This window comes from Epinephelus moara, chromosome 13, assembly GCF_006386435.1.
Source record: "Epinephelus moara isolate mb chromosome 13, YSFRI_EMoa_1.0, whole genome shotgun sequence".
NCBI lineage: Eukaryota > Metazoa > Chordata > Actinopteri > Perciformes > Serranidae > Epinephelus > Epinephelus moara.
Window position 1 is genome coordinate 17,464,300 of NC_065518.1, and position 15,878 is coordinate 17,480,177.

The window sequence follows — 15,878 nt, forward strand, 5'->3', positions numbered from 1 at the left end:
AGATTAGTCTAAACGGTGATATAGTGACGTGAAAAATGTGATATATACATATATATAGCTAAACTCAGCAAGGTAAACAACAAGGCGATTCCCATTTACACAGTGGTAAGAGTGCTGGACCGGAAGTGTCGCACAAAAAAACGGAAGCTGGCTGCGTTCTGTTTTGCCTCCGTGTTTCTGTGAAAAATAAGGTGGATACAAGCTATCTGAAATTATGTTTGAATAGAGTTTGAATTTGATGTGTGAAAAACTCTGGGCTAGTGGGGCAAGGTATAGGTCCCTGAAAAGTCATGGAAAAGTTTGGAAATTTTGTCCATGAAAATGTGTGGGAACTCTGTAATCTAAAGCTAATAAAAAATCCCCTTAAAATGGCATGCTAAATACTAAGATTGTTCTTATTTCTTACCATGCGGACACAACAAAAAGGGGGGTTCCTCTAGTCTAATAATGCCTCAAAAGAGTATCTGCTTTTTTTTTTTCCTTTGGGGATTTGTTGTCACCTCCAAGTATGTCCTAATATTAAATACTTCAGAAGTTAGAAGTTTCCTAATAAGTGTATGTTTGGACTCAGGTGTGGAGCCCCTGGGATCAGAGTGGAGCAGTGAAGCCCTGCTGTGGTTCCAGAATCTGGTGGATGGCGAGCAGCTCTCTGCACGTGTCCTCTCTGTCACTGAACAAGGCTACGGTGTGGAGCTGGAGAGCAGAGGGCAGAATGTGGCGGCTGCCCTCATTTCTGAGCAACTGGCCAAAGGTCCTGGAGCGAGTCCCAAAGAGATGCATGCCAACACAGGCTCTGGACACCAACACCAAGGGACAATACCAGAAAATGAGCACAGCCATGTACATGCACAAGCCTCCAGCCAGACTGGAGGCGGCTCCAAAGAAATGCAAACTGAAGGGGGCACTGCAGTGCCATCAGAAGGTCAGCTAAAGTACAGGTGTCCTGCAGATGAAATGCAGTGGTCAGTGTTTTGAAAAGCCTGTTTTGAAATTATGTGTTGTTATCTTGTTTCAGCGCCATCTTTCCCAGTGGACTGGAAGACAACGGAGCTGCCTCTAAACGAAACCTTTCAGCCTTGCATCGCAGCTGTCGTCAGTCCTTCCCTCTTCTACGTGCTTGGTCTCACTCAGGGTCAGAACACTCACTTTGTCCTTGTCTGACATAAAGATGCACAAATGATGAAAATGTGATGCTCTTTCCTGTTTTAACATTTGTGTGTTGTCGTGCAGTGGACCAGCAGAAGCTGCAGGAAGTGATGATTGAGCTGACTTCCTACTGCAGCAACATTCAGGCTTCTTTATCCTCCACTGTCCTGAGCAGACCAACTCCTGGGGCTGCCTGCTGCGCCCAGTTCTCTGGTGAGGAACACACATTATTCCGTAAAGTCCAGAGATAAACTTCTAATCTTTGGCCTTTCAGTCATATTGACAGATAGACATAGGTGTTGCAGACAAATAAATATACAAAGGTTATTACTTCTATACATGACAAACACTTTGTGAAAAATATGGCTGTTGCAGTGAAGGAATTTCCCCTGCGGTAATTAAGGGTGGCTCAACAGCGCGATATGCAGTATTACTGACATTTTTTGTTGTTTTTGCAAATTACTTATTTTATCCTGATTTTAGTGCTCTAAAAATAAGCTCATTGTTCAGGCTTTTATTAGATGTATTGTTAGTTTTAATGGCAAACATGACACAATTTTAAAACAACATAAATACTTGTCCATTGGTAAATGCAGAACACAGAAGAGCAATGAGCCACAATAAGGGGTGCAGCGTTTTTATTTTTTTTTGCAGCTGAGGTGCTTTAGTTGCTATGATACAGAATATTCGCAAAAGTAAAAATGTCACCTGAAGGAAGTGTACTTGCTCAGGATGAAGGAAAGGCTTAAGCATGTAGGGAGAGAGGACAGACCCACTGGTCTTTGTGGGTCCAGTAGTAATATCTCCTCCCATTGTTGTTGTTGATCAGTGATTTGGTCTTTGTTGTATTTGTCCCACCCCTCCTCCACTGGCTTGGTAATAAATGACACTGACCAGCAGCTGCAGCATTTTACCCAGAGTTGAATATTTTTCAACTCTTGGCCACCAGAAGAAAAAAACAAAACAAAAACACATATGTGAAGTGCTCAGCGCATGAATGGATGCTTAGTGACTAGTCACACTGCTGGTGCTTGTAGCAGAGTGTAAATATGTGGCGCTTCCATGAAAAAAAAAAGAGGCGGTCACTTGTCATGCCCCTGCAGTTGGCATGTCATTAGCATGGATTTGCAATATTGCGGTTATCATGACATCCCTTGTAAAAAGATTTAATTAAAAATTCTTAATAAAGATACATTATACATAAATAATATTGATAAAACATACAAAAATTAATAAAATACAATTAAAATAAATGTAAAAAATCAAATACAACGATACAGAATAATCAAAATTGATTAAAATTAAAAAATAAATAACAAAAACAAATTACAGTAAAAAAAATTCACAAAGGGTAAGAGAGAAAATTAACAATACCATACATAATCTAAAATGAAAGTTGTAGTTATATGTATTCCCTGAGTGGCATACAGCTCTTCAGAAGGCAACAAAACCTCCATCCACTGCACTGCTTGTGTTTGGAAGCATTGCTTTGACCCCTTGAAGCCACTAGGTGTCAGGCAGGTGAATTAAGTGAATGACTATGTGAGCCAGCTTTTGAATTCATGGTGTTTCACATCATATCATGATTTAAATTAAGTTTTCACAGCAGACAAATTGATCAGAAAAATCTTAATAATTGCAATTTCAAATTTTGCCATACATTATTGCTAATAATATTAATGTTGAAACACTATAATGATATATCCAGACTTAGTTTTTGCTTTTAGCCCAAAACAGTGTAATCATATGTAAATTCATGTGACAGAAGACTACACTAGAGTTTTTCAAGGTGGATTACTTTTCAACATCACATAATGGTTTATGAGGAAGTTACATCTAAAGTTTAATAGATACTGTCAGCAGGGGAAAACCCAAACACTCAGGCGGTATCATTCCCACACATGGTTTAATGATTACAGACAAGAGACCGCATGAAGACAGACCAGCTGATCCATCATTGAGCTATTACACTCAGGAAACACACACACAGTCTGCCACTACGATTTCCCTTCTGCCATACAGTTTCAATGTTCACTCACTGACTCTTCTTGAGACCCCACCTGCAGTTGTTGCCCCTGCAGACCTAAGCTGGTAATTTAGTGTCTGCTAGTAGATGTAATTACACAGCGCGTGTGCAGCAGAGCGTAGGAGCGGCTCTTCCTTAAACACAGTATGTAAGTAGGAGACTATAGCCTGGCATACATTCCGCAGCTCAGCTAACAACAGGGTCTGTTTTAATGGAGTCCTCACTGCCGTCTGTAGGTTCGTAGCTGGTGAAGGCTCATCCATTTTTAAGGGCAGCTGTGTAGGTAGAATCATCTGTCATCTCTTAAAGACTCGATTCAGGACTTTTTTTTTTTTTTTGGTAGATTTGAATCCTGATGATGAGCAAAATGTGAAAGATTGACAACATCTGTGCAATTTGTATGCTTTTTTTTCCAGCTGACAATAACTGGTACCGTGCGGTGGCCCTGGAGGTCGGTGACAATGAGATGAGTGTCATCTATGCAGATTACGGCAATAGTGAGAAGGTGCCGTTCTCCCGGATCCTGCCCATCACCACGAACCTGCTGCAGCTCCCCTTTCCGATCACTCGCTGCACCCTCACTGGTGAGGCAAAGACCGTCATTCTTGTTATTGTTGTTCAAGTTGGGTTTTTGGGTGCTTTCCACACAATCTGGTTATTTATATTTTCCACATAGCATTGATAGACAACACAGTAATACAATAGTGATAAAGCAAAGGTTCAAGCAGTAAGCAAGATAGAAACTAAGACAGGACAATTACAACAAACTGAAAGCAGTTTCCAGACCAACACTAAGGACAAAACATTGATAACATTTAATTTTAATTTAACATTTATAATAATAATATAAAACTAATAAAACAAAGTCATAGTTCCTCTCTTTATTTCTAGGTAAGGAACATTTCACTGCAAAGTTGCCTGAGAAAATACAGCAGATGTTCCAAAGCCTGCTGTTGAACGGCGTCCTCGCTACTGTCCAGTCCTTCGATGGCTCTGATAACGTGCTCTCAGTCTCTCTGCCCACTGAGAAGGGCGGGGGGGACCTCACCGCCATGATCTTGGATGCACTACAGGTTCAAGCCGAGAATAGTCGCTGTCCATCCACCACAAAGAAGGCTGAGCAAACAGACAGCAGCCCACCTGCTGCCAGCTACCCAGTTGTACCAGAGTGCCCCGAGCCCAAGGCGATACCTACACCTCCAAAGAGTCTGGAAAATACACAGGCTACCCCTGGTCTAACCACAACCCCACAGCCGTTACCCCAGACTCCCCAGCAGAGGATACACACTCTTGCTGCGTCACTCAATGGTTGGTCACATCACAATTTAGGTGTGGGTTTTTTATTTAATTCAGTTGTTAGTCTTAACTATTGTGTCATAAATAAATGTTGTTTTTTATATTGTTACAGTTTATGGTAGGCATCATGTTGCTTTTAGGTTTAAATTATTGGAAAGAAGAGCAGCAAGTAATTACTATTTACTTAATTGATTTCAGTGTTGTGCATGAATGCACTAAAAGAGCATGTTTATTGAACATGCACACATTTTTGGTGAACTAAACGCATTAGTTTGAACCTTATGAACTTAAATGTGAGCATCGTTCACTCTTGCGACAGTTAACATCACTCGTTTATGTGGCACCTGAGGATTTACGGCACTTGGTGGCATGCCGACACAACACTAGTGTTGGTAGTGAACTAGCAGCTATGAAGGCCCCCTGCTGCGTTGACCCACGTCGTCTGTGTATTGGCCAAAAATTTGCACATGAACATACTGCAAAGACGGCAACTCAACCAGAACGTACGTTATGCGCCTGCGTGAGAGGAAATAAGTCTCCACATCAGCAGACGGCAGTCGTCTGTAATCGTCATTCAAAAACAGAGACCGGCAGACTGTCTGGAAGCTAGTGTTGAAAGAACAAAGCATATTTACTGTGCGCCAGTGAATAATACAAACCATCACAACTTGTTTCTGCTAAAGAGCCCAGTGGATGAGAAAAATAATCTTATCTCATGTAACACCTTTGTGTTGATCTCAAGCCCTCAACTTTAGCTCTTTGTTTACTTTCCTCACTTGAGTTTTTCCTTTCTGGCACGGAGCTGAACTGCCAGTCAGAGGGATTTAATTCTCTGATGGGCTCCGCAGTCACTGACGCCAATTTAACATGCTCAATCAGTAGGAAAAAGCGAATGGGGGCCAAGGACGCTCACCAACAGCCCAACATTGACCCATTGCTGACAGTCGGCTTGGTGTATCAGTGTCTTAAGACACATGCAGTACTGCTGAAGCCAGTTCATATGGATACTAAAAGGGTTTAATCAGTATAAATATCTAATGTCACATTCACATGCAAATTGTGCCTGCTTGGTTTAAAAAAAAAAGTCTTTGAAAATATCATGAGTGAGTGATGGTCACAAGATTTTACCTGTGAATTATAATTGTATAAACTAGTTCATTTTAAAATGTGTGAGCTGAACTTCGAGCTAGCTCTTGTGAAGTGTGAATATGCACACCACTGATTTAGTCTACTAATTTGATACTTAACTCATCAGTGAATCTGAAAATAAACGATCCAGGATGTCTGACGAGGTGTAGAAAGTGCTGAAACCAGAGGTTGTAATGATATCTTGCTTTTCAGAAGATCCAGTTAAGAAGATTATTGAGCAAATGGAGCCCCCAGGCAACATCACAAAAACCAATGGTATGTATGCTTTAAAACAACAATGACCTTTGACTTTCTAACTTAAGTATTTTATCACTTGTCGTTACACAATTAGTGTGTGACTAATCAAGATGGTAAAGCACTGACTTGGCTTTCTTTTTGAATCCCAGATCCTCAGACCTCAGGCTGCTGCTGTCTGAACCTGACAACCAAGGTCAGAGCTGTTCTCACTGTTAGGAAGACATCTATGAACCTGTGTTATTTATTTTATAGGAGGTTGATTTTAGTTTGTAGAGCTAGGAGTTAATGGCCATCTTGTACATATATCATGCCATACTTGTTAAATGGTTTAAGCAGCATTTTGAAGTGCGAATGAGTAACATGTTTGTTGTTGCCTTTCACAGATCGACCACCTGGAGCAGTTGGTGCAGCTGCAGCTTTCTCTCATCAAGCAATTACTGGGACAGACAAAATAAGATTTACAAATTATATGTAGTCTTGTTCGCCAACTTGTTAAAATCAAGCCTGTTGTGTTCTTTCCAACCATGTTTCTTTGAAACAAGTTAACAGAATGTGGCCTCCAGAAGCAGCCAGCCACCTTGTGATTTTCATTTTGTCACTTTATTCCAGAAGCTTTTAATTTTGCCTTTTAGTTTTAATTTGTCCTTATCATTGATTGTCCACTTAGGGCTTTTATGTTTTTAACCTGTGGTTAAACTCCACTTACCTTTTTACAAATTCTGGAGGTTTTCATTAAAAAAAGCTTTATGCACTTAATGGGTCTGTTAAAGTTGTCAAAAAAAACTCGCAAGATGTTCAACTCCAGTGTGTTTGTCTCCTGTAAGTGTGCTGTGGCATGCTGTGCAGCCATCTGTTCCTTGGTTCAGCACTAATCACCTGTTCAGTTGGGATGTCCGGCCTGATTGATTTATGTTTGTCGTGTGTTTCAGTTTTTACATAAAGGTTCTGTGACAGTGAAGTGATTTTATCTTGTGATGTTTTGCTTTGTGCAACACCAATGAAAAAAAAATCATCACTTCATGATACATTCTTCCAGTTAAGATAAAGATAGACCTTTCTGAGACGTAAACATTGAATGTCAGTTATGCAGTGGTGGAATTAAACTAAGTACGTGTGCTTAAGTATTGTACTTAAATACAAATTTGAGGTAGCTTCTCATGTCACTTTCTACTGATGCGCCACTACGTTTCAGAGGTAAATATTGTACTTCTTTTCTTCTCCCAAAATGTATCTAATGGCTTTACTTTTCAAATTTATCTTTATGGATCCAAAACATAAAAAGGTTCAAGTAAAGCCGAATGGTGCAGCCTTGAAATTCAACTGTTTAAGGATCCTTCCTTGACTTTGAGAATCGCATAATTTTTACTTTTAGTTGTTACTGCAGCTGCCCTTAAAAAGTACATATTATTTTATGCAGTAGGCACACAATTAGGACATACTTCTTTCTCATAACAATACACTCCGTAAACCTTGGAGATCAAACGCCACTTACCAAGTTCACCACAGACCAACAATGTATAAATTATAACTGCATAGACTGAAGTATCTAACATTATATTAGTGACAGTGAAATTACATCTGCATTTCTCTGTCAGTTATTTTTATGGTTATGTCCTTTTTATGATTATTTTGTTCACTTATTACTATTCGACTGGTCATCAGTTACTAAAATGCGCTGCCATCTATCATTTTGACTTCTGACAGCTGTCAATCAGTTGTTTGCGGCCCAGTTGATGTGACATATCGTCCACTGAACAAAGGATTGTGGGTCAGAATAGCGGTCTGATATTGTGGCGTGCTACAGTATCAGACCGGATGTAGTAACATCTTGGTCGTTTTGGCGTACTGCATTTAACATAGTATTTATTAGGACATAGTACATCTTTTTCTGGCATACTATATTATAGTATAATAGTATGGGGATTGGAACGCACCGTAAGTGTTTGGTTTGTCCTATTTGCGTTACTGTAGAAACAAAATGGCGGACTCTGTGAGACAAGTAGGTAAGTAACTTAGAGCGAATTCATTCCTCCTTTGACAAACTAATTAAATGGTAATGTAAAACGAAAAGGCAACAGTTGTTACTTTAATATAATTATAAGGTGTTAAAACAGTTATGAATGTTTTTTTTATCCATGTTAATTATGTCTAACGTGGTACTTGTAGCAGAATTTTTACAGTGGTATCAGTAACGATACTTTTACACAAGCTTAAGACCTTCTCCACTGCAGTTAGGCTAAGTATAAGATAATTACCCATATAAATATATTTTTAATTAAAATTGTAGAACATTTTCTGAAGTGAATATGAAAGTTCTTTAAAGAGCACAATGAAAACAGTTTATAATGCGTCGTCTCTGTCACCCCCTGTCTCCATACGTCCTCTAAGCGGGATGAGAGGAGGAAATGAGACGCTGCCGGTGCAGGTACTCCAGAGGTGGGCATGGCGAGTAGGTGGGGTCGCTGCTCCCCTCCTGTCTGGAGTAGAAAGCCCCGGTGGATCAGAGCAGTGCGGACACGTAAGGGAGTCTCTGAGGACCGCTGTCTAAGCGATAAAATTCAAGGGTTGTGAAGACTGAACAGCGCATGGTAAGTGAAAATATTTACTCTGTCATGGAGGAGAGGCTGGAGAGTGTGTTTGTCTGCAGGCGGGAGATGCTGTAGTGCTGTAGTGCAGCAGGTCAGGTTTAGATGGACTGGGGTCTGGTGTCTACTGATATTTTACCTGTTTATTGACTTATATTAAAATAAATGATAATGCTGCATTAGCTTTACAGACGGACTGTCATATAATTTCATGCTTTTTTAAGTTGAAGAAAAAGTGATGAAGTAAGTGTGATGCATTACAAGAACAGTAACATTACTACTCTGCACTTATATGTAAGATTAGTTGCATTGTGCTAGTCTATACAAAAACTGCAGCCAACTAGACAGACAACAGCGAGCCTAAAAGCATCACAAAGCTAGTCCATTTACCTACTTAGTACTTAAGTAGAGTGACAGGCATCACTTTGTTTGGCTTCTTGAGTAAACCTCTTCAACTGTTGCATGTCAGGGTCACAACCTCTGGCCCCATCTTAAGCCTGCCTCGACCCTTGACACATTTAAGAGTGACCAGATGTTGGGAGATAACAGGCTACAAGTTAAGCTTCAAGGGGGGAAATAAACATGTTTAAAGTGAAGATATTTTTGTGACATCTTAAAGGGTAACTTTGGTATTGTTCAACATGGACCTTATTTTTCCATGTGTCTGTGTCTGAGTGACTAGAGGGAACAAATATTTTTAAAAGTGGTCCAGTATTGAGCAAGTATTGGAAAGATTTCCTACAGAGATAGACTTTTTTGTTAAAGAGCAAGATCCTGTTTGTTTAACCACAAACAGCCACAAAATTGCTATTGTTAAACCCACCAAATTCCATTTAAATAATCAGTAATTTCAGCAAGTAAAGAGCCAACATATTTTCTCATCTAACTTGGTCATTTCAACCAAACCAGAGCTGGTGATTGTTAGAAGAATGGAAATATGAACTAAGATGGTGTTTGTTAGTTTTTTTTTGTTTCTGTCGACTCTGAATGAAGTGCTTTTTATGATGATAAATTACTGTTTTTCCCAATGGAGTCTGGTTGGTTTGGTGATGGCGATTTTGCGGCTGTTTCTGGTGAAACAAAAAGAATCTTACTCTTCAACATGAAGGTCAATTTCTGTAGGAATCCTATCCATAAACTTGTCAGACACTCATAATAACAATCTGAGCTGTCTGTGACCAAAACAAGCACCTTCAGTGGACGTAAAGTGACGGTACACATGCCCTGACTGGTTACATTGCAGTCGGTTTCTTAATAGTGGACCAATTTCAAAAATGATTGTTCCCATTACTCACTTAGACACAAAAGCATGTGAAAATAGGGTTCAGGTCTGCACGACTTTGTCTTAAACATCAGCACAATTTTAATTTAGGGTGTTGTGATGCTGAAGACAGATTATTGATCAAGTGGGGATGAGCTACCAACACCTAAAGTTATTATGAAGTTTTATTACATTTGATTGGGTTTTTAATTTGGTTTTCTGATAGTACTAAAGACTGGGACTTTAAATCTTCTGTGTGGTTCCTAGCTTACTCGTGCAGCACATTCCTACGCTTTTATGCATACCAGGACTTTCTGAATTACAGTTAGTTGCGGCTTTTAATCAGCCAGTTGTCACAGTGTGGGGGAAAGAAGTTTCCACATTTGTTCTTCAGTTGTTTAAAAAGTGGCTATTTCAGGTGACTCACCCTGGAATAATTTCAACTGTTAGGATGTTCACACCTCCAAGTACAGGTTAGGAGATCTTGGGATTTTTGTATGAAGTTGGTCCAAAAAGCGAGCACTCCTTTCTAATTATAGACTACACAGCGGAGGCACTTTCCAACCTGCCAATCAATTCAAGGCAGACGGCACATCCACGGCTTAGGCCTGCCATTTTTAAAGGTACTTACATTTTAGGAATGAAAATGACCCTGCTTTGGTACTTATTGTTGATTTTTGGTGACACATTTTGAGTCTAGAAAGCAAGATAGGACTTTGAGTTCAACTTCCAGCCAGCCAGACAGAGCAGAAAGGTGTTCACTGACAGGCAGAAAGTCAGGACAGAAAGATGAAGGGTGGAAGGATCTAGAAGAATGCTTGTGAAGACGGAGCCAATTTTGAGACAGGTGTGCAGTGCACGTTTGTGTTTTATATGTAGGCATGCATGACTGCTTCCTCCTGCAAGCATGTGTGTCCCCTGGCAGTAATGAAATCTCTTGTCCTCGCGATGTACCGGAGAGTGCACAAATAGAGCATCAATAGCGCCTGGTGATGGTTATCAGTCGGCGGCTTCTCAGACTGCCGCTGCATGTCAGCCCTGCAGATCTGTATCGCAGACACACAGACTCCTCTTAAAGAGAGGCTCCGTCCTGCACACAATTCTATCTCTGTCTCAGGAATACACACAGCTTTACCTGTAGGGAGGGTTTCTCTGGCACGTCCGTCCTCTTTAGCTCACCCCAACACACACACACACACACACACACACCCACACACACACACACACACACACAGGATATTATGGCCAAGCTTATCGGCAGCCAGAGTTAATCAAACCTTATCTGCAGCCCCTCAGCTTCTTGTGTGTACCCAGCACTGAACACACAGAATAAGGCAGGTTGCTAATCCTTGATTTAGACCTTTTCTCAATTAGCAGTTAATCAGATACACCTGTGTGATTGAATGGAATTCTATTAAGTCCTATCTTAAATGGAATCCAGTGCACTGTAATCACCAAAAGTGGTCCCCCAAAATGACCATGAAGTTCAGTCCACATCTTTCTGACAGTTTCAACAAATAGAGATGGGATAAGATTGTAGAGGTGTATTGAATTAACTGGTATAAGTTAAAGATTTTAAAGATATGCTATGCAGGATTTTCCTAAAAACAACATATAGACTCATTGTGAAGTAATCCCTATGGATCAGTCATCACTTATGATCTGCTAGACGTGTGTGATGGTGTATTTTTCTGCAGGGACTCTGCCCTTATTCTGTATTTTCTTATTTTCTTGGGATGTGTGTGGGCTTGTACCCTCAGCACTCAGGTGAAGTCGTGGCTTTATAAAAAGGTAATGACCAGGTGCCAGACTGTAAGCAGCAAGCATCCAAGAGACACTGCGCCAAAAAGAAAAGCAAATATAGCAAGGAGAATTTTAAATGATTAAACCCAGGGTTGGCTTTCACTTTCACTTTTGCCGGCGAGTGTTTTTACAATCAGTAACTGACAATCCTGCGTAGTATACCTTGATGGGGTTTTTTTTCCACGAACTCAGATGCTGTCTGTCTTTTGGGGCGGACAGATTGTAAGATCGGCAGCTCGATCCCCGGCTCCTCCAGCCCCCATGCCAAAGTATCCTTGGGCACGATACTTGAACCCAAAGTCCATCGGTGTGGAAGTGTGTGTGTGAATGGTTACCAAGCAGCAGGTAACACCATATATGGTAGCCTCAGCCACCATACATGTTGTCTGTGTATGAATGTGATGTAGTGTAACAGTGCTTTGAGTGATCAGAAGGATAGAAAGACTGTATAAGTGCAAGTCCATTATTTTGTGGTGAGATTACTATATCCCAGTCTGACAGGCTTAATTGTAAACAGGAATTGTAAAACATCAAATTTTTATCTTGCATTTTAAATACTAGCAGGACCACAGAAGTGCTTCTTTAACTATGATATCATGTCAATTCTCTAATAATGTGGAAATCCACTTGTGTGATTCAGAATTAAACAGATTTTTGCATGGTCCCAAGTTTTCATTGATCACATACTCACATGTAGTAATTCTGGCCCTGATTGGCCATATATATAAATATTTAAAACTGGCCTCAGGGTGACATCTTTATTATATGTCCACATGCCCAGGCAATGATGGGCTTTCACATTGTCTAGGTAACCCAACACCCAGGTGAATACACTCATGACACTGTAGACATACACGACATAGTGACACACTTTTACAGCCCTCATTACATACACATGGTCTGACACATTCCTCCTCACACAACACACACATCAAAAGAAGATGAAAGCTTGATATTGCTTATCTTTATCACTCAGACAAAATACAGAATGGTCCACATATTGTGTGTCTGTATGTAGACACCTTTGTATAGTGAGGTGATTTGGTACATGGGGTCCTCTTTGTACGTTGTCCTACAACATTGTGGTAAAATTTCTGAAACTTGCTGTTGAGCAATCTGCCCCACAGCTCTGTCTGTGTGTAGATCTTTTACCAGATATAACACTGGTGCAGTTTTATTAAAAAACACCACCATCCTGGGGTTCCTCTGTGGTAGCTGTCAGTCATCAAGTATCTCTTCATTCAGTCCTCTTTGAAAGGTCACGGCTCCAGCCACAACAAGCTGTGAAAACATGGTTAGGGTGTACTCAGGGTCCTTGAGGCAGGTTACTACTACACTGACCTTACTTCACTTCTTCCCTGTCATTTTCCCCCTGTACAACACTTCCAGAGCTGTGAACCTTATTTTGTCATTCCTTCACTCTTTATAAGTCTTCCTGTAGAAACAATATGAAAACAAACGTCCAAAATGAAAACAAAAAGTGGTACTTCTGCACAAATTGTCCATGTATCCACCAGTGGTTCCCAACCTGGAGTCAGGACACCCAATGGGTACCAAGATAAAGTTGATGGGTCACAAGATGATTTAAAGCATAGAATTCAAGCCTGTAAATTTACAGGCTTGTATTTATACAAACTTCAGCTTAAACAATATATGTATTAAAACTCACTCATAAGTCCACACTAATGCCATGCATTGCTTCATTTTAAGGTGACTTAAGGTTGGAACCACTGCTGTACGCACACATTTTTCTCATTTAACTCTCACACAATCTCTGTTCTGCTCCTTTGTGTATCCTGGTGCTTATTTTTCTAAGTGTCTGCCCTTGTTTATCATTCCAGGCCTTTTGACATGCATCCTGATATCCATCTCTCCCTCCTCTTAGCGCTGCTGCTTCAAGGTCAGTTGGTTGCTTTTGTTACTGTTTTGCATTTCGTTTCAGCTGAGGAGTGCCTGCTGTGCCCCTCTGGTGTTCAAAGTCTACAGTTTTTGAATGTTTTTGTAATGAACCCATATCTTTACATATATTTAATCACTTAAAGTTCATTTAGAGAATACAGATATACAAAATGTGACAGTAGGCCTACACAACCTTGCACTCATCTTAATAAAATGTTTTTCCTTTTAACTGAGAATACCGTGGTAGGTGGTTACACCTTCTGAACATCCTCAGTTGAACATTCAGGTCTTTTAACAAATTTCTTTTAGAAAAGTTACACATTTTGGGAAATATGCCTATTTTTCATTTGAATGCAGCCTGTAGCCAGCTAGCTTAGCCTAGCATACAGACAAGGAGCAGGTGGAAACAGCTTGCCTGGCTCAAAACAAAAAAAAAACAAACACATTTCTGTACATGCATTTGTTTTTATTTTGTGTTTGCTTTTTCATAAACGACTTAGGAATCGTTACACATTTTGGGAAATACGCTGGCTTTTGTCTAGAGTTTAATGAAACTACAGCCAACAGACAGTTAGCTTAGCCTAGCATAAATACTGGCACAGGTGGAGGTGTGTCCAAAGGTAATACACTTATCACCACCGCTAAAACTCACTAATTAGAAATAAGTTCAACATTGAGTATAAGTGTAGCTGCTTTTCTGTTTAGAGTTAGATAAGAAGAAGATTGATACCACTCATTTGCCTGGACAGTACTGGGTAACATTAAATTTGAAACTATAGCTAGCAGCTAGTTAGCTTACACCAACTTTAAGATTCGCCAGCCTTGCTCTGTCCAAAGGTAACAAAATCCTCCTACCAACACCTCTATAACTTACAAATTCAAATATTCTGTTGTTAATTAAAAAATGTAAGGAAATAAGCTTGTTTGCTTTATTGTCAAGTGTTAGAAGAAAAGATTGATAGTAAAATTTAAAGCTATAGCTAGCAGCCAGTTAGCTAAGCCTAGCTTAAAGACTGGAAACAGCCAGCCTGGCTCTGTCCAAAGATAATAAAAGCCCCCTGCAAATACTTGCATATAAATTGGCAGTAAATAAGCTTGTTTGCTTTCTTTTTGAAAGTTACATGAGAAGATTGATAGTCCTCACTCTTGTCTGTATGATAATTATAATGCTACAGCTAATACCCAGTTAGCTTAGCCTAGCTTAAAATCTGGAAACAACCAGCCTGACTCTGTCCAAAGATAAGAAAATCCACCCACGGACACTTCTGTAACTCACTATTTCAAATATTCTTTAGATATTTAGAGAAATTGTTGGGATATAAGCTTGTTGACTTTATTGTCGAGAGTTAGATGAGAAAATGATAATTAAATATGAAACTACAGCTAGGAGCCAGTTAGCTTAGCCTAGCTTAAAGACTGGAAACAGCCAGCCTGGCTCTGTCCAAAGCCAAAAAAAATCCACCTACCAACACCTCTATAACTTACTAATTCAAATATTCTTTAGTTATAATTGTGAGAAAATAAGCTTGTTTGCTTTATTGTCAAGAGTTAGAGGAGAACTTTGACAGTTAAATTTAACAGCAAGTTAGCTTAGCCTGGCCTAAAGACTGGAAACAATAACAACTTGGCTCTATCCAAAGGTAATAAAAGCCCCCTACCAATACTTGTATACTTTCCTTATTCAAATATTCTTTAGCTATTTAAAGAAATTGTTGGTAAATAAGCTTGTTTGCTTTATTGTTGAAAGTTAGATGAGAAGATTGATAGTTATCATCCTCGTCTGTATGGTAATTATATTGCTATAGCTAATAGCCAGGTAGCTTAGCCTAGCTTAAAGACTGGAAAAAAGCAGCCTGGCTCTGTCCAAAGGTAACAAAATCCACCCTCGGGCACTAATATAACTAGCTTGTTCGCTTTATTGTCGAGAGTTAGATGAGAAGATGATAATTAAATATGACACTGTAGCTAGCAGCCAGATAGCTTAGCCTAGCTTAAAGACTGGAAACTGCCAGCCTGGCTCTGTCCAAGGGTAATAAAATGAGAAGTTAGTTATGAAGGTTAAACATTACCACTCGTGTGTTTCGTGAATATAATGCAACAGCTAACAGCTAGTTAGCTTAGCCTAGCTATGAACCTCAAGGCTTAATTAAAATGGGTTCCTTCAAGGTTTGTATTTGACTAAAATTGAAATAAATGTTAATTTATAGGCATATATTGATGGATATTAGAGTTTGCAGAGAGAATGGCTTAAAGGGAAATTTCAACCCGTCTCCTATCGTCCTAAATTTGTTTCAAGTGACTAGTGATATAGCAATAATAGTTAGCATGTTAGCCGTTAGCCTAGATACAGCCGTAGCGTCAGACCTGTTAAAACGTAATTGAACGGGCATCCTTTCAAGTGCAAAGTTAGTCCACTAAACAAGCTTTTTCTCCACAAAGACCGCCTCATATCGTTAGGATAAATGTCAGAGAACAT

The 15,878-nt window shown here is 39.7% G+C and overlaps 2 protein-coding genes across 2 annotated transcripts in view; both read left to right on the top strand.

Moving 5' to 3' along the window:
* tdrd1 (tudor domain containing 1) overlaps nucleotides 1–6,796 on the top strand; it is an 18,580-nt gene extending 11,784 nt beyond the window's left edge. The window contains exons 18-25 of the mRNA XM_050060205.1: nucleotides 572–922; nucleotides 1,016–1,132; nucleotides 1,231–1,359; nucleotides 3,589–3,756; nucleotides 4,064–4,480; nucleotides 5,810–5,872; nucleotides 6,004–6,047; nucleotides 6,238–6,796. Of these exons, the coding sequence (XP_049916162.1) occupies nucleotides 572–922; nucleotides 1,016–1,132; nucleotides 1,231–1,359; nucleotides 3,589–3,756; nucleotides 4,064–4,480; nucleotides 5,810–5,872; nucleotides 6,004–6,047; nucleotides 6,238–6,309 (1,361 nt within the window). The 3' untranslated portion in view covers nucleotides 6,310–6,796. The remainder of the gene's footprint in view (nucleotides 1–571; nucleotides 923–1,015; nucleotides 1,133–1,230; nucleotides 1,360–3,588; nucleotides 3,757–4,063; nucleotides 4,481–5,809; nucleotides 5,873–6,003; nucleotides 6,048–6,237) is intronic.
* A 1,045-nt stretch (nucleotides 6,797–7,841) lies between these two features.
* Nucleotides 7,842–15,878, top strand: part of vwa2 (von Willebrand factor A domain containing 2) — a 24,581-nt gene continuing 16,544 nt past the window's right edge. Inside the window, exons 1-3 of the mRNA XM_050059911.1 lie at nucleotides 7,842–7,857; nucleotides 8,243–8,442; nucleotides 13,345–13,403. Coding sequence (XP_049915868.1) covers nucleotides 13,355–13,403 — 49 coding nt within the window. The 5' untranslated portion in view covers nucleotides 7,842–7,857; nucleotides 8,243–8,442; nucleotides 13,345–13,354. The remainder of the gene's footprint in view (nucleotides 7,858–8,242; nucleotides 8,443–13,344; nucleotides 13,404–15,878) is intronic.